This window comes from Gasterosteus aculeatus, chromosome 11 (genome assembly GCF_964276395.1).
Source record: "Gasterosteus aculeatus chromosome 11, fGasAcu3.hap1.1, whole genome shotgun sequence".
Taxonomy (NCBI): Eukaryota; Metazoa; Chordata; class Actinopteri; order Perciformes; family Gasterosteidae; genus Gasterosteus; species Gasterosteus aculeatus.
In genome coordinates this window covers 14,312,436-14,330,818 of record NC_135699.1, presented here as the reverse complement: position 1 = coordinate 14,330,818, position 18,383 = coordinate 14,312,436, and the positions used below count along the sequence as shown (strand labels likewise).

The following is an 18,383-nucleotide window of genomic DNA, read 5'->3' as shown; positions in this document are numbered from 1 at the left end:
GGCTGTTTTTTGTCAGAAGCCATAGACGGCACTCTGGGATCCGTGTGAGGCTTCTTTTCTCTTCTCTTCTTCTTTTTGGTGCATGTGGTGATACGTGTACTTTTGGTTCAACCTCTCGACTCTTGCCACGCTTTACTCAAAGGGCTGCCCCCCCCCTCTCCTCCTACTCTCGCTTCTGTCTGCTTCTCCACGGTGGGACCTTCTAATCCATGTCACTGACTTTGCGCCCACTTTTTCTGCTCCCTCATTGCCCCCCGACTCCCAGATGGTCACACACGCAGGAAACTCGCATAACTCAATCAGCACGTCTGCACTTTGTCTTTCCAGCCACGCTGTCGCCCCTATGAGGTTGTTTTTGGTCTCGTATCTTCAGCTTTAAGTTTTGCCCGGCGTGTGTGCTTGTGTTAAAGCTCATGGATTGTCTGCAGTTAATGTATGTACAAGTGTTTGTGTATCTGCTCATCAGTAAAATGAAGCCAAGACTTTATTCTTTTGTTGTTGTATATCTGCATGTGTGTGTGTGTGTGCGTGCGTGTGATCCTCTCCCTGCAGTCATTTGTGCATTTACATCTGAGATTTTTCTTTTTGACAGGCACAAAAACGTCGCACAGATATCTTGTTTGTGTTTCGTACCTGTGTTTTAGTCACCAGTCAACCGGTTCCAGCTTGCTTTTTTCTTTTTCTCCCTCCAACCGAACCTGCCATCAGACCAAACATCTCTCTGGGTAACCATGGGAACAAACCAAGAGGACCACATTTTGCAATCCTCCTGGCGCGCGCGCGCGCGCGCACACACACACACACACACACACACACACACACACACACTTCCTCTCTCTTTCTGAGGAGTGTATCGTGTGTTTGTGAGAAGTTGCACTTAAACACACCAAACATTCACAAAGTATCAACGAGTCTAAAGGCCTGACGTCATACGGCCTCTTTCCAGATATTGTTGTTTTAAATGGCTGTTCTTATTATTGCTATTGTTGTTGGTGAGTTGTTGTGTTTTTCTTTGTTTCGTTTTCTTTTTTGTTTTTTTTACATTAAAGGGAGTTGTATCTTTGATTAATTATTAGGATATTTTTATTTGTATTTTTTCTTCATTTCTCTTAAGGCCGTGATTATTATCGGAAGTGTTCAATCTTTCTGAAACTTTTATTTTCTTTGATTTCCCTCCGAGATCTTGTACGGAATTATTTTAAAAGAAGATAAATGTGGATTGTCAGCGATATGAGTTAGTGAGGGTTATAGTCTGTATATTCTATGGGTATTATGAATTAAACGATTAACAAAGAAACAGAATTATATACATATAATTAAATAAAATTTCCTGATACTGTTGCAACTCTTTGTGGATGCTGTTTTTCTTCTCGTGGTCTCTCTTCCTTCTCCGGTGTCCCCCCCTCTACCACAGAAAGGTGGGACTGTCGGCTTCATGTGAACGACAAAAAAAAAAAAACACCTGCCAGTTAATGACTGAGATTGCAAGTTTCTGCATGTTTTGTCGTCCACATAAGATTTGTAAACGCGCCGCAGTTCACTAGAGCTTCCATCTTGATAAATGAACGGTTACAAAGACCCTATTAGGGAAGAGGAGCAAAACCCGCTGAGTGGCACCGAGGAAAGCGACGTGCAGCAGCGCGCTGCAGCTGGTGTAACGTTAGTGTTTCCATGGCAACACTATTCAGCCACTGTTGCCGCGGCAAATTGCTTTTCAGCTTTAAAAAAAAATCTCTAATGTGTAACTTGTGTCAGACTACAAAGACATTAGTCAGATGGGGAAAAAGGTCATAGTGACTTCAGGACTGAGTTGTGGGAATCAACATCACTGTTTGGCGTCTCACCGTGAAGATCAACTCGCCTTTCCAGCTGTGCAGCTTTCCCACCTTCCTCCCTGACGTGTCTGAGCTTGGCCTCCCCGTCCGACCCCGACGTTCCCAGAATCTTTGGCCGCTGCTGGAACAAATCCCAAAACGGAGAAGTTGGAGCGCGTAGGACAAAAAGAGGACACGCACGCACACATGAGAGAATGCTAGAAAGTCCCACTGAACAACGGGCCTGGACCTCACTGGTGAAGTCCGGGCCCGTTGTGACGCTCGGCCATTGTTGGTCCAGCTTTGCCGTTGAACCTGAACAATGCAGCTCTTCACTCTGCTGACTTTGTACTGCGTGGGCTTCTGGACGTGTCAATGTGTCCATGTTCTTGTGGGTCAGAGTGGAGTTTACATATCACAGCGCCTCTCCCTTGTCAAATATGCACACGGGCCTCGTGGAAACCACCCGTCCCTCCGTTCACCATCTTGCCCTTTTTGTCTTTCTTAATTGTCAGCTGCGAGCTGTTAATGCGCAAATTGAAATCACCACATTCAATCAGTAAAAGATGGAATCCAACCCACTTACTCATCCTGTGGTGTTGCCGGTGTCAGTTACTGTTGGGATTGCAACATCCAAACAATGTGGCGTGAAGCCAATCCCATGTGCCCAGGTGTGACACACGCAACGAAAGCAGCACAGCACAGAGCAAACCGCGTGGCTTCAGGGGGGGAGAGTGGAGAGAGGGAGGGAGGGAGAGGGAGAAGGCAGTCAGGTGAGCTCTGGTTTAAGAGCTGGTGTTTCATTAACATATTTTTACAGCTCCGAGGGTTTGCAGGTTGTGCAGGACGGAGACGGTCTTCCAGTCGGTCCGGTTCTCTCTTATCTGGCCAGAGAGCAGGTTGTCTTCAGTCGAGCTGTCGGAGAGAGCGGGAGATTGAGCAGAGACTCGGCTGGGAGCGAAGGATGAGCGTGTTCCTGTACTTCATCCTCCCGGTTGTGGGTGGATACGCTCTCAGCTCCGTGTACCTGCTGAGGAACCCACACGTTCTCCACAGGAAGAAACGCGCCGCTTTTTACTGCACACACATCTCACACAGAGGAGGTACGGACGTCTTTCACTCGCTTTTTTTTTTCTTTTGCTGAAACTTTATAACTCTGGCCGATGAAATATCTTTTTATAAGATCCTGATGAACTCTGAGACCTTGATAGAATATCCTCAGCAGTGTTTCTGTTCCACTGCGTCCGTACTGAGTGACCCTGACAACTCCTGTTTGTGAGCAGGAGGTGGAGAGAAGATAGAAAGCACGATGGAGGCGTTCACACAGTGAGTCCCAAACTCCTCTTTATTGAGCAGGTTTTAGGGTACTCGATCATTCACACGGGGCCAACCGACACCCCAAGTAATCCTCGATGCTTCTGCTGGTTTGAATGCATTTCTCAGACGTTGTATGTAACTGTAGTCACTGACTCTTTTTAAGGAAAATAAGTCTCATTAATGGTTTAAACGTAGGCGCCACAGAACCATCTTTTTTTTGGTTTTATGCAATGTACCTTTTTTCTTTCTGACGTTTTGTGCAATTTGAATTGAATTAAATTGGGTGAGAGACAGCAATTCACAGCAGCTATAACAATTTACTCTGATTCCATTTTTTCTGACTAGCGAGGCAGAGACTGAGCGATTACTCAGGCTTATAAAACGATTTACAGTATAAAAGAGGGATTAGGGAACTTTCCACCTGTCTAAGTTGCGGTCTAATTAGTTTTCCCTGTGGGGTTTTAGATTTACTATCTGACTTTTTCAGGACATGTATATGCATAAACATACTTTTCTACTGAAGTTATGCTGGATGTCGGCAGCCTCCAATGATTTATTGTAGAAATGAAATATAAAACTGTGTCTTCTGTATTAATTGGTTCTGGTGACAAGTCTTGGATGCATTTTAGTTTCCTGTACACTGTTTTACGAGATGACTCACGGTTCAGAAAGCTGGAAGAGTAGAAGTGAACAAAACCGCCGTCACGGTTCAAGTAACAAATGCACACATTCCTCCGTCTGCTCGCCAACAGTGCGGTGGAGCAGGGAACGCAGATGCTGGAGATGGACTGCCACTTGACCCGCGATGGACATGTGGTGGTGTCACATGACGAGAATCTGCTGAGGCAGACCGGCCACGACGCCGACATCTCCTCACTTAACCTCCAGGTGAGAGGCCGGATCCTACAGGGCCGCAAAGGTCACAAGGTCCAGCTGAGACGGAAGCTCCCGCCGAAAGGCAAAGGAGAGAGATTCTCGTACGAATCTTCAATATCTACTTAAATGTGTTGCAGTGTGCCAGCTGCATGCAAAGCCAACTGTTCACTTTAAACTAATAAATACATAAATATAAACGTCTGGGTTTTATACTAAAACGTTCTACCTATATCTGCTTGTTGGCCCTTTTAGGATTTGCCTCTGTACAAAGAGAGCCTGGAGGTGACTTTCTATGAAGGCACGTTCCTCCTCACATTCTCTTGTTGTTGAGCATTGGCAAAAATACATTTAGTGAAGAAGTCTTAACCTTAACTGCCACACATCCCGGCTGCAGGTCGCTACAGCAGCGGTGCAGACAGGAAGTTTGCCTTGCTGGAGGACGTGTTCAGGAAGTTCCCTGAGATGCCCGTCAGCGTTGAGATCAAAGAGAACAACCACCAGCTGATTGAAAAGGTCCAGTAAAGCTATACAAAAAGAGCAGTTCAACACTTGTAAAAGATGGTTTCATTATTATGAGACAATGTTTGTCTGTCCCTGCATTATAGAGTTTGCATTATAGAGTTTGCATTATAGACTTTGGACTTAAAGTCAACATATCCTGTTTATGAGCATTTTATTGTATATGAAAGCGTCAGGTGACACACCTTTTATGTCGGATAATCCCGTCTCCACGTTGAGCGCCTCTCGTCTGCGTGCAGGTTTCTGACTTGGTCCGACGCTACAACAGGGAAGAGATCACCGTGTGGGCCTCAGTGAAATCCGGGATTTTGGAAGAATGCCGCAGAACGGTACATTGACCACCTGAGGGAGACAAAGATATGTGTAAAAATGTCATGGAGAAAAAATGTTTTGAAAAAAAAGTCAAAATATGTGTAGTCAAAAAATCTCATGGAAAAAATACACAAGAATAAAAAAAGAAACTGAATATTAAGTAAAAAAAAGTCAAAATACATTTTGTCTAAAAATATCTTTGAAAATATTATATTATTATTATATATATATAGAGAGAGAAAAATTAATATATGTTTTAAGGTAGAAAGTTTTATATACAGTCAAAATATGTTGTTGGAAAATGTCATGGTAAGAAATATTAGGTCAAAATATTAGGTGAAATAATGTGTAAAAGAATTTGGTCACATTTTTCGAGGGAAGAAAAGTTTAATTATGTTAGATTCTCACTGAAAATACTGTCCAAAAATATGAATTCGAAAAAACGTAATGATAAAATAAGTTTAAAAATAACATCAGGTTGAAAAATGCCTTTTTTTAATGAGAGCGATGTCGTTTGTCCGTCTCTCTCTTCCTCGTAGAACGGCTCCATGCCGTACAGCTTCTCAGGGAGCCGAGGTGTGCTGGTGCTGCTTCTCTTCTACAGCGGCCTGCTTCCCTTTGTGCCGCTGGGAGAGAGTTTGCTGCAGTTCTACCTGCCGCGCATCATCAACAGGTGCGTGCGTGCGTGCGTGCGTGCGTGTTGTCATGCAGCAAACTGCTCCGTCCCTCGGACTCTATTCTTTACTCTGAGGAGAGAGAAATGTGTCACAATACAGACGCGTCAGTTGTTTGTTACTTTGTGTTCTGAAGGACGTACATTCCTGAGGAGGGCATCCTGAGGAACAAGCTGGTCATCTCTTTGTTGGAGAAGTGAGTAAAGTTTCCCGTGGCTTTGTTTTGATGTAGAAATCTTTGAATGTTCCTGCTATGTTGACAATGCTTTTACGCAGAATCACGTGTTGTGAAATTCTGTATATTACTTTAGTGCTATTTTTGTACAAACCAAGCTATTAATTAATTAATTTATTGCTGCTGTCATTCCAGAGTCACAATGAGGAAGAGTCTGTTCAAACACCTCTCCGCTCGGGGGATCCAGGTGTGTAACAACATATGTTGGATGAGAATAGGAAACACCGCAGGACACTGATACTCAGAAGAACAAATCAAACACGAGCTGTTGGTATCCATTGGTATTGAACCCTCACACCTTTAAATACTACATCCTACGGCGGAAGTTGAAAAGAAATACAACTTTGATTCAGAAGCAAATTGTTTTGCCAAACATAGAATATCAAAAAGAAGATAAATTCTGCAAAGTAAGTCAACTAAAATAGCAAAAGTAATATCGACAGTGTTATTTAAAAGCCATAAAAGTAATATTGTACATGACGCATTTTTATGTTGAAAATCCTGTTTGAATGAGTGTCTCTCAAATCCTAATTCCCAGACGTCAAGCAAACAATTGGCAGATTTTTTCTGCCTGTGACTGCAGCCTCGGCTGTGGGACCTGATTGAACCAAAACACCCACTGGTCTGAAGCACAAGACAAGTCACTATTTCAGGACAAACAGTGAGGCTCACACAGCCACTCTGCGTCTTGATGTCAGTCCCCTCCGCTGGGACGAGGTCACTCCTGTCGTTCGCCTGTTAGAGGTCAACGAATCGTCTGAGCATGAAAACAATCAGTCACATGTCTTGTCGGCCGCCGAGGGCCTCAACGCATCTGAATGTTCATGAGTGATTCAGAGGCGGCCGTGAAGAAAAGCTTGTCCTCTCTCGTCAAACAGAGAACCACATCCCGCGAAAAATGCGGGCTAGTGTGACAGTTAGACGTGTGAACACCGCGAGACAATCGTCTGTGATGCAGCACGACGGCAACAAAGCAGCCTGAAATACACGTTGGCATGAGAACAGCACGTCTCGACCCGAAAGATTGTCACAATGTTGCCGCCTCAGTTCCTTGTCCCCGCCGCAGTGTGAAGAAGCGTCGCTCCCAGCTGTCGCTTCAAGCCGACGTCTGCTTTATTTTGTTGGTCACAGCTGAGACAACAGCTGCCCGTCAAATTTGGGACAACTGGGTGTTTGTTTTATTGATAGTCAAGTACTGTTGCTCAAAACCGCGGGACAGATGACAAAACAGGACTCGGTCTCATCTTAGCTTTCATCCTTGATGTTTTGTTCACATCAGCTTTACTCCCCCCCTTTTTTTTTTTTAGAAGCTGAAAAAAACCCATTTGACGTTTATTTTTTGTATCGGAGGATTACGATTGACTAATGCATCTTTAATTGCAGGTGCATTTGTTCGTGTGCAATAAAGACGACGACATTAAGGCTGCATTCGAAGTCGGGGCCACAGGCGTGATGAGTGACTACCCGACTCTTCTGTCCAGCTACCTCTGCAGAAACCCGAGGCCTCGCGCCGCAACGACAGAGGAGAACCCCGGCGCTCTGTGACGATTGAGTGAAGAAAAGACTTTAAAAATACAAGAAGTGTGAGACACTTTCCCTCCATGTGACAATTGGTCAAGTTGCTTGTCTATTAAACACCATGCGCTTGGAACAAAACTATCAACTCAATCTCTCACTGTAGGTACGATGTTCTGCTGTAGGGTGGTCCGTGTGTCAAACAGCCCAGAGCCGGTGATTTATCTGTCGGGGTACATTTTTCTCTTCTATTGCACATGGGTCATAAAACAAAAAGTAGTGACAAACCAGCAGGAGCATTTGTACTCAAACACACGCACATGGATAAGATAATAATAATGATAAAATAGTAGGAAGAATCATAGTAATTTAACCTTAAGTTAGAGCACAGCCCCACTGTGACTGAGTGGTTTAGGACTTTTATTGCTGTGTTTATGAAGGAAATGACACGGTAGCTAGAAGTGAAGATCCAACCAGCTGCACCAGAGAGAAATTACTTTGTTTCCACTGTGATGGATTTTATTTTCTGCCATTGTTTGATTGGTTTGAGTCAGTGGTGGACCTTAGGAATACACGATTTGAGCTCAATTCACCTGGATGCATGCTTTTATGTCATTCATTTAGTGTTTAACACAGTCACTAGTGTTCAGGCCCACATCAACACAGGGTTTATATGTGCAGTTCGCTTCACTTGTGTCCCTGTTCTGCAAGGTCCGCGGTCAAAGTCCGGCTGCGCCGCTGTGAGAATAAACAACCACTCTGGCGGTGAAACAAAGGCTGCATTTTTCTGACCTGCTCTGCTTTGCACTGTGACAAGTGAGTGAATGTATTATTAGTGCAGGGCAGGCAGGGAAGTCTTTAATAGAGTGAATGCAAAGAGCAAAGGTTTAAATAAGTGACCCAGAAGAGATAAAACGTTCTTGTGAACACACAACCAGCTCTGAAGCAATATTAGGTGTGCCTTAAATCCATATGATACACTAAATAATGGGACTACGTCACTATTTGGGGAAATAAATCAAACCTTTATTAATTATTTCTTTGATCAACAAGGAACCGATCATGAAGTGTCGTGTTTAGGGCTAATTCAAATGTTTTAGTACAACAACCAAACCATCCACACATTGTGAGAGTTTGACCTGTTAGCAGCCAGTGTGAAGCACTTGTATCCCAAATCCACCAGCAGGACGCAATAAGCCACTAATAGTCGCACCGACGGCCATGAAGGGCTCATGTGAGGTCGAATCTGATTGGTTGACCCACATTCGACACGTCACCCGCCGCCTCCCATTGGTCGACGGGGATTTGTTTTGCACTCTTCAGACTTCCTCCTCGGCGAGTTTTTTCATAAACAAAACCGCATTTTTCCCTCCGTTCGGGGCCGCAGCGTTTCGCGCCCGCGTTGAAGGATCCCGGCTCCCGATTTTAATAACCGAGCACCGCGGAGGAAGCTGGAAGCTCCGGGTTTCCGATCCGAAGAAGCGACGCGGGGTGAACGGGTTCCGCGCTGCCCGTTTGTTGTCTTTGTCCCCGAGTCGTCAGCTGGAAGCGACACCCACCTGCCGTCCGCACGCTACCTGCTGTTGTTGTTTTTTTAAACTAGATGCTTTTTCCCCTGTCGGGCATATTGGTCCACTGCGTAGCCGGCGAGGAGCTTGTTTTTCAGGTGAGTCGAAGGACACCTGGGATTTCCCTGCATTGCGTATCCGAGCTGCTGCATGAGGGTAGCTAACGTTAGCCAGCCAGCTAGCCCGCTCCGGGCTGCTGGCCGATCGCTCTCCTGCAGCGGACGGACTCTACGGGCCCGCTGGCGTCGTTTGTTCGCCCACAGGCAGGGTCGGTGGGGCTAAACGCGGGGCATTAACGCGCTGCAAGGGCTTGACATGTAGGTCGTGTCATCCGAGTGCGTTTAACGAGGCTCTGGTTGTTTGTGCAAGCTGTTCTTTAAGCAGGAAGCAAGGTGCCCGAGCCGTGTTTGTGTTGCCGTGTCCACTGCAAACACGACTCCCCGCCGCGTGCTCGTTTAGGGAGGCGCAGGCTTTGTCCTCCGTTATGTCGTCAGTCTGTGATCCAGAGAAGACCTGATGCACGATTAACGTTACGGCACATGTTCATCCTACTTGCATAATAGTTCTATGTCACCAAGTTGTTACGGCTTTTTGTTTTTCAGCTGCAATTCTACGTGTATGTTCCACTAAATTGTTCTCTGAAGTGTGTGTAAGTACATCTAAAAGGGATTTGATGAGGATTATGTAAACGTACTTAGCCAATAAAGCTGATTCCAATTGCAACTAAATATGCAGTGTACCTTTTGTCTGCAGATATGAGATTAGATAACATGATTTTCAAAAAAATAAATAATCCGGGACATATGTTATGAAACTAAATCCAAATTGATTGTTTGTATTATCAGATCCTAAAGAAAGTGGTGGGGTCGTAAATCACATCTAATCATTTTGGTTTATATACTTTTATGTCATAATGCATTTTTGACTAACAGTGATTCCTAACATCATTTTTTGTTCTCGGTCAATAAAGCGTGAATGCCAGTAGCAGTGTCTTTTTCTAATAATCACTTCATTTAATGGTTCAAGAGTGTAAAGCAGCAACCAGTAAAACATGTCCAAAATACCAAATTGATTGTTAATGAATGTATTGTGATCAGCTCCAGCATCAGTTTGTTTACTTTAAGTTTTAAGCATTTTACAGCTTTTATCAGATTTGTTAACAGTGTAAAACCCGTATGTGTCTAAACGCTTTCACTTTCTCTCTGAGTGCTGAAGTTTAGAGACCAACAACCATCTTGCTTCCTTCTTCCCTCTTCGTCCTCAGACATGGTGAAGCTGACGAAGGCCAAGACGTTCCAGGCTTACCTGGACTCCTGCCACCGGCGCTACAGTTGTGTGCACTGTCGCGCCCATCTGGCAAACCATGATGATCTCATCTCCAAGGTCGGCACGCCACCTTTTTTGTAGATAATAATTCAGGTGCAACAAAGCACCGCCCAACGACTCGGATGGTTTAGAAAGTAGATCAGCTGGAAAAACTGGATTGCCTTAAGTTGCACATAGTATTTATGTTGTGTTGCAATTGTGACACACGAAGCATTTCTCCTTATTTTGTTGTTCATTTCCTTTTAGTCTTTCCAAGGAAGTCAAGGCCGAGCCTACCTCTTCAACTCTGTGTAAGTATTTTGTTTTTAAATGTTCGCACAATGAATGTAGAAAAGCAGCTGCGGCTATTTATAGTTTGGTTTCCAATTGTATTTTTATCTCAATAACTGCTGTAGGAGGGTAAACAGGGACTTTATGCTTTCATTATTTTTTACTACCGTTTCAAATCTTTTCCGATTAGATTACGTGTTTCTGTGGGCAATAAAACCAAAATAATTGAGTGAATGTGTGATCTTCTTTGTTTCTCTGCGTATCATTTTACTAGTAAAGTTGTCCGTGAAAACAAATTCCCAGTATCAAGCATGTTTAGCACAAACCACATTACCAGATAATTGGATTTCCTCTTGAGTGAACTGAATGAACCTTTGAGTTCAATTCACTCCCACTACGGGTCAGAAACACACGCCTTAAATAAAGCACTTCATCTAACTCCGAGGTTTAAATCCAATAAATGCTGATCATCCGTTTTAGTCAAACTGATCCAAACGTCGTCTTGGAAAGGGTTCTTCCCCGTGACCGTTTAATCCACTTAAACTGAAAAGAAGCAATATGGGACAGTAGGTCGTCTGCTGCGTTACGGGGTGATGGGAGTAGTTTGATTACCGCGACTCGGAGAGGAGCTTCTGTTTGACGGCGCCGCGTTCGGTTTCAGGGTGAACGTCGGCTGTGGTCCTGCGGAGGAGAGGCTGCTGCTCACGGGGCTTCACGCAGTTGCCGACATTTACTGTGAAAACTGTCACACCACGCTGGGCTGGAAATATGTAAGTTAACTTTTACAACTTTTGGGGGGGAAGCAAACGTTGTCCCTCATTGGACCTGTTTGGACATTTAATGATGTCATATATTGTATATCATCTAGTCTTAATGCTCTTTTAATGAGAATAGTACATGGTGGTTTGTGCGCATGATGGAACTCATGTGCTCTAATAAAATATTTTCTCGTAACCCTTTTATTCCCTCCTGCAGGAACAAGCCTTTGAGCTTAGTCAGAAGTACAAGGAGGGGAAGTTCATCATCGAGCTGTCCCACATGATAAAGGACAACGGCTGGGACTGAGAGGGAGACCCTCGTCTTTCATCATGACTTTTTTTTCAAAGGTTGCATCCCCCTCGACATAAAAGGGTTCCAGTGTAGCTTCCTCATCCCGCGTACGAGCCATCGCCGTGTCACACTTTCACTTCGTGCGGCTTCGCCAAGAATAGCATGTGATGCCTTATCTTTTTCTGCTGTTCATGTTTCCCCAGTGACCTCAACAACACGTTTGCTGGTCTTGCTATCCAGATTGCTAGCGGTGCTGGGACACGGACCGAATGAGTGCAGGGTTTGTATGTGTGTGTGTGTGCGTGCGTGCGTGAGAAAGGCTGGGAGACATAGTCACACAGGGAGGAGTGCGTGTTGGATTTTAAAGCGTGCGTTTGAGTGATGAGCGCTTCAGTCTTGCTGTGTGGGGACGAGGCCACTGCTAGTCAAATAATCTGACCGTACAAATCAGACGCAGGTATTCGAGGGTTTTCCTCCCTGCGTTTAAGGTGAACGTTTAGAGACATCCGGCCCCAAACTAAGAAAAGTATACAGGCCTGTTTGACCCTTAGATCAATTTGGAGTGATGACAAGTCGTGGAAATGCTTAAAGCAGTAAGAGTTTATTTTTTATTTTATTTTTATCCGTGACATTCATATTTTTTTATGGTAAGATCTGAAACAGTTCAGATTTAGCTGAAGGCAATCAGGATATTGAATTCGTTATCTTAAAGCCCACAAAAGTCTCTTGCAGGAATTCTTAAATCTGTATTTTAGTGTGAATGGAGTGCGTGTTGAAATGTCTTAGCTGGATGGTGTAGAAGCGAGGGGTCGACATCTAGAGAGACATCTCCACTTTTACTTAATGCTGATAAGAATTATCCTACATGTGTTTGTGTGTAGCCTAATACGAGCTGCCCCTACCGATCCATTCACTCAATCGTGTTAGAGGAAAGTGTGGTGAGGACTATGTAGCATATTTATGGTGATTATTTTTATTTCTGCTTCTTCCATTAAATGTGTATTATTTTAACCTAATCTTTCATTAAAATACAGTGTGTCTGTAACCTGCGGTCACTTCTTTTCCTTGTGATATGTTATGTAATCTTGCATCTGGTTCACACACACACACACACACACTTTAATTATAGATAATAAACACAAGCATAAAGTCCAATCTTAAAGTCTTGAACTGATCCTCTTTCTTTTGGCACAATTTTTACTTAAATAACTGATGTTTGTGCCTTTCTAGTGGTGTTGGAACAAACTGAGGGTCATGATTTTTCGTTTGTAATTTATTATGAAAAAATGTTGTTCAAGCTCTTGTTTACAGTGAGGAAGAGATCCAACAGGAAGCCAGTCAGTAAATCTGCCAACAGATGGCGATGTGGATACTATATATTGCTCTGCCAGTCAGAAGCCTTACAACAATCTTTTTTAAAATTGCACATAATTTCCGACACGAGAAGCTACATGACACCATAAGTGATGTATAATGAATGACATTTAACAACATCTAGCCTTTACAGCCGCTTACACCAGATGCTGTATAATATTTAAGAACATTAAGTAATACTGATTTTTTTTCTCTCATGTTTATGTTGGTGTTTTATTTTAACCAACAGTGTTTTATAATCCTTTATTTTTTTTTTTAGTCTGGGTTGTTTTTTTCAGTTCTGTTTGTATCGCCTATTTTCTTTCTCTCTGGAAAGCCCTTTGAAACCTTGGTACAAATAGTGCTATAAATTAATTTAATTAATATGAAAATCTAATTATACATTATATTTTTTCAAGAAGATGAAAGATGGAAAGTGCAAAATTTAATTTACAGAACGTCTGTACAAAAGAACTATAAAAATATGTTACGATGAATTATGTATAATACATAATTATTAGATTCTAAGTGTGACCTTGACATGCAGATCAAAAATGTGTCTCTGAGGTCACTCAATCAAGACGGTCGTACCTTTTTTGACTGAGAAAGGTTGATTTAAATTGACCTCTCCTATCCAGGGTATTCCATGCTGAACAAATAGATCTACAATGAAGCTGTATGGGAGAGTGGCTATATGCTGGATATTATGGCCACTGATACTAGGCCTCCATATATTATTTTGTTATTCCATTTTTGAATTAAAGAGTAAACACAGTATATATGGTTGCTTTAACTACTTGAAATCTATACTAATAAGCCAGCATGTGGTAAACTAGCGTTTTAACTGCAGTCAGTACACTTGCAGCAGAAGATACCATAGTTTAGCCTGCACAACGGTACAAACTACTCAAACAATATACTATAATATTAAAATGGATGTGGGTGTAAAAAATAATTCAAAATTACAATCATATGGGAATAATTTGTACAGTATATTTTAGGGTGCGTTAAACAATAGGGGTTAGTCATTTTCGACCCGTTGGCGTCGAGCACCCCCATGTCCACTCAAATGGATCGTTCCGAGATGGTTGGTCATGTGACTTTTTCCGTATCGCCATTTTCCTCTTCCACACCGGTGCTCTTTGCTGTCAGTTACGCTGTCGCCCCCTCTCAGTGTATTTAACCTGTACGCGGCGGGCGGTGAGAAAAGAGGAAACCTGAACGAAAGCAGAAGATAGTCTGAACTGTAGCTGTGTCGCCCCGAGAGAAGTGCGAGAATGTCTTCTGAGGAGGCCCCCGAGTACTCGCCTTTCTTCGCTGTGATGGGAGCCTCCGCGGCCATGGTCTTCAGCGGTAACTACAGCAGCTCCTTCATCCGACTTCTCGACCTTTTAACGTCACGTTCGCAACGCTAACCGCCGACGAGCGGAGACAGATGCACGGTTATTGTTTCCATATCCACGACAACGCGGGGTTTGTGTTGAGAAAAACGGTGTTGGGTGTTAGCGGAGTCCGTCACGGCTCACGCACACACGCACGCACGCGAACACACACACACACACACACACACACATACCTGGCGAGGATGGTTTCCACCGAGCTGCTGCTGACCACCACCGTCAGCTCCTCACGAAGCTAACACTGTAGCTAGCCACCTCTTTTATTAGCCCGGTTATATCACATCGAGCGGTGATGCTGCCTCCCTTGGTGACGCAGACTCTTTGAGGTGGCAGCTGCGTCGACCAGGCCTTCTTCAATCTGTTATTTAGGCACAAGGAGGTCTAGATCCCCCCCCCCCCCCCCCCCTCAATTATGCGACGTGGACGATTTATTGTGGGGATTAATGCCAGTCATGTTGCTCATCGGTTTACTGTGTAGTGTCACAGGAGGGCCAGCATCTAGGCCCAAACTCGAGTGAGAGGAATTACGGGAATATCCATCCATCCATTCATCCATTCGCGAGGCGGGGTGCACCCGGGCTGTGAGTGAGGAAATAACGCAGTAGACATCGTGGCTTCTAAAAAATATATAATTATTTTTTGAAGGGGATTTACAGTCAATCAGATGACGTCAATTCCTGCAGACACCCGTCACTATAATGTGGAAATCATTGATGTTATTACCACATCAGATGATACTTTTTTTTCTCCTCTTTTTTATAAAATACAAACAAAATAATACAATAGGTTCCTCTACGACTAGTCGTTGCGACGACCCTAACAAGTTAAATGTGTTCACAGTAAGATGAACATAAATCCAACGCATCTGTCAATCCAATACCAGAGCTCTCTCGCTATTGTACATTTAAAATCTGCCATGTGAAACTATGATTAATTTTGATTGCGGTAACATCAGGCCATTTCGATATGCCATCAAAACAGACAGCAGCCCCACTCGCGTGAATTAGTGAATGTGTCTAAAACGCTACCTTTCATTATGATGATGATGACAAAGGAACTTTGTTTAACGTGGATCGGTGACATTTGGCGACAGCCAATTGGTTCAGTGTGCCTGTAGTTCAATCCAAACGTTTTTTTTTGTTTTTAAGTTGGTGTGATCGAAATCTGTTTTAAGGTGCATCTGTCACACACTAAAGCACAGACACCTAGACAGCGGTGTCATTTGGGCTTTACAGCTGTGAATCATAAATATAAAACTTTTCAACTTTCCTGCTAAAGTTTTACAATAGTCTTCCTATTCTCAATAGTCAGTCTAGGATTTCTCAATCAACTCAATCAAGTGTTTGTGTCAGACTGATGACCTGAACATGTGATGTCCATCCTCAATTGATGTCCATCAACATGTGATGTCCATCCTCAATTATGGGATGAGAATAATACAGAGAAGAGTCGCTTGGTACAGAGATGTTAAAATTATTGCAGAAAATGATTGGTTGCTTATTCACACGATTCTTGTAGTGAGTCAATCGGCACGGAGCCCATGCAAGTGTTAAGACACCCACTGCAAGTGAAAAGTGGTGCAGTGATTTTATTTAATTGCTTCTGCTAGTTTTTATGATAAGCAGGTAACATCTCATTTGTAGGGTTGTCATAGAAACTGAGGGACAGCCACCCGGTGGCAAAGAATAACACAGACTGGTCTTTGTCTTTTTTTATTTGTCATTGTTCTGCTTGTGGTGCTGGTCAACTATCTGTAGAGAAGGATTACCGTGTTGAGTAATTGTAGCTGTTCAATGGGTCACAAACCTGTCTTATTGTCTTTGTTTGCACAGTTAAAACACTAAAAGTAAATAAATAATAAATAAATCAAATGGGAGGCAGCAAGCCTCCCATATACAAAGTTATTTCAATGCAAAATATTTTGCATAATTGCAAAAATCAGATAGCAAGATAACAGAATCATATAAATAGAATGAATTAATACAAAAACAATTAAATCAAGAGATACAAATGCAGGCCTACTGTATTGTTTTAGATTGAGCAGATATACTGAACATACACTCGGTGATGTGCAGATTGATTACAGATGTGTGACAAGCCGATATCAGTGAGGTGGAATGTGAGTAAAGAGGGAAACCTAAAGTACTCAAGTATTGTAATGGGTGAGTTTTTATGCATTAGCAGACTAGAAAGTACAACTATTAATAATACATTTTTTTAAAACATGTTTCAGAAAAGGTTTGAGAGGCTAACTTTGATATTAGGGGCGCTATTGTGATTTGCCGGTACCTATCTTTTTAAAAATATCTTTCTGGTTCCTCAGCCATAGGCGGCCGGTCAGAGAAAACTGTCAATCCATAATTCCGTTTTGTCTTCCACCTGCACGTTGAGTCTGAAATCGATTTAGTCTGTGTTCAATATTCTCACTGAGGCAAATCTATTATCTTGTCTGGGTTGAGTTTTTATTCATTTACTTTTGGTCAGAAATTGCTTTCCAAGGGAAGAATAAACACAGTGCTGAATTAACAGGAAGTATCTCCTCTTGTATACAGCATTCGGAGCAGCGTATGGGACGGCGAAGAGCGGCACAGGCATCGCTGCTATGTCTGTGATGCGGCCAGAGCTCATCATGAAGTCCATCATCCCCGTGGTCATGGCTGGTATCATCGCCATCTACGGGCTGGTGGTGGCTGTGCTGATAGCAAACAACATCTCTGAGAGAGTCACCCTTTACAAGTAAGTGGAACTTCATTTTTTGTCCGTCTGTAACCTCATGGCTCTGCATTTTTAATACACTGCCATAATCTGCTCACGTCTTTGGTTTCAACTTCAGTGTAGCGGGTTGGAGGATTCTAATGAAGCTGAATATGAATTCTTTGATCTGGATCTACTTCGTTGTATTATCGGTGTCAGACGGTATGACCGTGTGCCATTTGTCTCCCAACAGGAGCTTCCTGCACCTCGGTGCCGGTCTGAGCGTGGGCCTGAGCGGTCTGGCGGCCGGGTTTGCCATTGGCATCGTGGGCGACGCCGGCGTGCGAGGCACCGCCCAGCAGCCCCGGCTTTTCGTGGGCATGATCCTGATTCTCATCTTCGCCGAGGTGCTGGGGCTTTACGGCCTCATCGTGGCTCTCATTTTATCTACAAAATAAATGTCCGCATCAAACACCATCTCATTCATTCCACATCGAAGCAGCAGCAACAACAACAAATAGGAGATTTTCACCTACTTCCATTACACCTCGCGGGTCTGACAGGATGGGATGGCAACAGAATCACCTCAGCGGTCTCTTTGACTACTGTGTCCTCAGTAGACGTGATATGTCCATATCGTTTAAAGCCATCTGGTTGTGTCAGGTCTTGTGAGAACTGAACGGGCATGAAGATGTGCAGTGGTTGTTGTGGGATGATGTGTGGACGGTCTGCTTGACTTGTTGTCTGATCTTAACCTGTACAGTGAACCAGCGTCCCTCCACCCCTGTAAATGTAGTAACCAGTCTGTGCTGTGAGTATCAACGTTTATCCCCCCGCCCATTCCCCTCCTCGGGTTTATGTTTTCTGTTGGGGATTTTTATCGTCGTTCTCCGGTTGATGACTGCTGAAGAATCGTACACACTAGTATTTTATTTTTACACGTTCTTTTTTGGGGACCATTTCTGAATCAAAGTGGTGGGGAGCTGTCGATACTTTTGTTTGTTTTTTTGTTCACTATTTATGGAAAGATTTTGACCTGATGAAACTCTAAATGGAAAACTGTTCATTGAATACCCTATATACATAAAATATATAATATCTGTGTATAGTTAGAGTCATTGCACTGTGGGTAATTGTTCTAAGTGCTCGGAATTCCTCTGGATGTAGTGATTTATTAATGGAGGATGTCCACATGTTGACATGGAGTTGACAGTGTTTGTGTGTGTGTGTGTGTGCGAGAGAGAATGACCTGAATGCATAATGTGTGTGTGCGCAGGTCTTTGTTTAATATGACATTATCAACACTAGTATCGTTTAGCTGTAGTGCAACTGTCTTGCTTTATTTTTTTATTTTTTTGTTTTTGTTTAAGGTGAGAGCTCACTGTTCAGTCATGCCTGTCAAATTTCCAAATAAAACTCAACCTCCTCCACAACATCGTCAAGCTTTTTTTTTTTTCCTG

The 18,383-nt window shown here is 43.3% G+C and overlaps 3 protein-coding genes across 3 annotated transcripts; all 3 read left to right on the top strand.

The window, feature by feature from the left end:
- Window positions 1–2,515: 2,515 nt before the first annotated feature.
- Window positions 2,516–7,403, top strand: gdpd3a (glycerophosphodiester phosphodiesterase domain containing 3a). The gene is made up of 10 exons (XM_040189895.2): window positions 2,516–2,917; window positions 3,098–3,140; window positions 3,884–4,019; window positions 4,260–4,305; window positions 4,402–4,520; window positions 4,766–4,855; window positions 5,378–5,511; window positions 5,649–5,708; window positions 5,883–5,934; window positions 7,131–7,403. The coding sequence occupies exons 1-10, from the start codon at window positions 2,779–2,781 to the stop codon at window positions 7,290–7,292; spliced, it is 981 nt and encodes a 326-aa protein (XP_040045829.2). The 5' UTR covers window positions 2,516–2,778; the 3' UTR covers window positions 7,293–7,403.
- A 1,083-nt stretch (window positions 7,404–8,486) lies between these two features.
- ypel3 (yippee-like 3) lies at window positions 8,487–12,521 on the top strand. The gene is made up of 5 exons (XM_040189898.2): window positions 8,487–8,928; window positions 10,095–10,213; window positions 10,403–10,446; window positions 11,088–11,196; window positions 11,402–12,521. The coding sequence occupies exons 2-5, from the start codon at window positions 10,097–10,099 to the stop codon at window positions 11,489–11,491; spliced, it is 360 nt and encodes a 119-aa protein (XP_040045832.1). The 5' UTR covers window positions 8,487–8,928; window positions 10,095–10,096; the 3' UTR covers window positions 11,492–12,521.
- A 1,325-nt stretch (window positions 12,522–13,846) lies between these two features.
- Window positions 13,847–18,353, top strand: atp6v0ca (ATPase H+ transporting V0 subunit ca). The gene is made up of 3 exons (XM_040189897.2): window positions 13,847–14,182; window positions 16,782–16,965; window positions 17,177–18,353. The coding sequence occupies exons 1-3, from the start codon at window positions 14,107–14,109 to the stop codon at window positions 17,379–17,381; spliced, it is 465 nt and encodes a 154-aa protein (XP_040045831.1). The 5' UTR covers window positions 13,847–14,106; the 3' UTR covers window positions 17,382–18,353.
- The last annotated feature ends 30 nt before the right edge of the window (window positions 18,354–18,383 follow it).

Coding starts and splice junctions, on each gene's coding strand:
- gdpd3a (XM_040189895.2), top strand. CDS start 2,779: ATGAGCGTGTTCCTGTACTTCATCCTCCCGGTTGTGGGTGGATACGCT. Junction 4,306..4,401: donor GGAGGTGACTTTCTATGAAG/GCACGTTCCTCC, acceptor TCCCGGCTGCAG/GTCGCTACAGCAGCGGTGCA. Junction 5,709..5,882: donor GTCATCTCTTTGTTGGAGAA/GTGAGTAAAGTT, acceptor CTGTCATTCCAG/AGTCACAATGAGGAAGAGTC.
- atp6v0ca (XM_040189897.2), top strand. CDS start 14,107: ATGTCTTCTGAGGAGGCCCCCGAGTACTCGCCTTTCTTCGCTGTGATG. Junction 14,183..16,781: donor CGCGGCCATGGTCTTCAGCG/GTAACTACAGCA, acceptor TCTTGTATACAG/CATTCGGAGCAGCGTATGGG. Junction 16,966..17,176: donor GAGAGAGTCACCCTTTACAA/GTAAGTGGAACT, acceptor GTCTCCCAACAG/GAGCTTCCTGCACCTCGGTG.
- ypel3 (XM_040189898.2), top strand. CDS start 10,097: ATGGTGAAGCTGACGAAGGCCAAGACGTTCCAGGCTTACCTGGACTCC. Junction 10,214..10,402: donor ATGATGATCTCATCTCCAAG/GTCGGCACGCCA, acceptor ATTTCCTTTTAG/TCTTTCCAAGGAAGTCAAGG. Junction 10,447..11,087: donor GCCTACCTCTTCAACTCTGT/GTAAGTATTTTG, acceptor GTTCGGTTTCAG/GGTGAACGTCGGCTGTGGTC.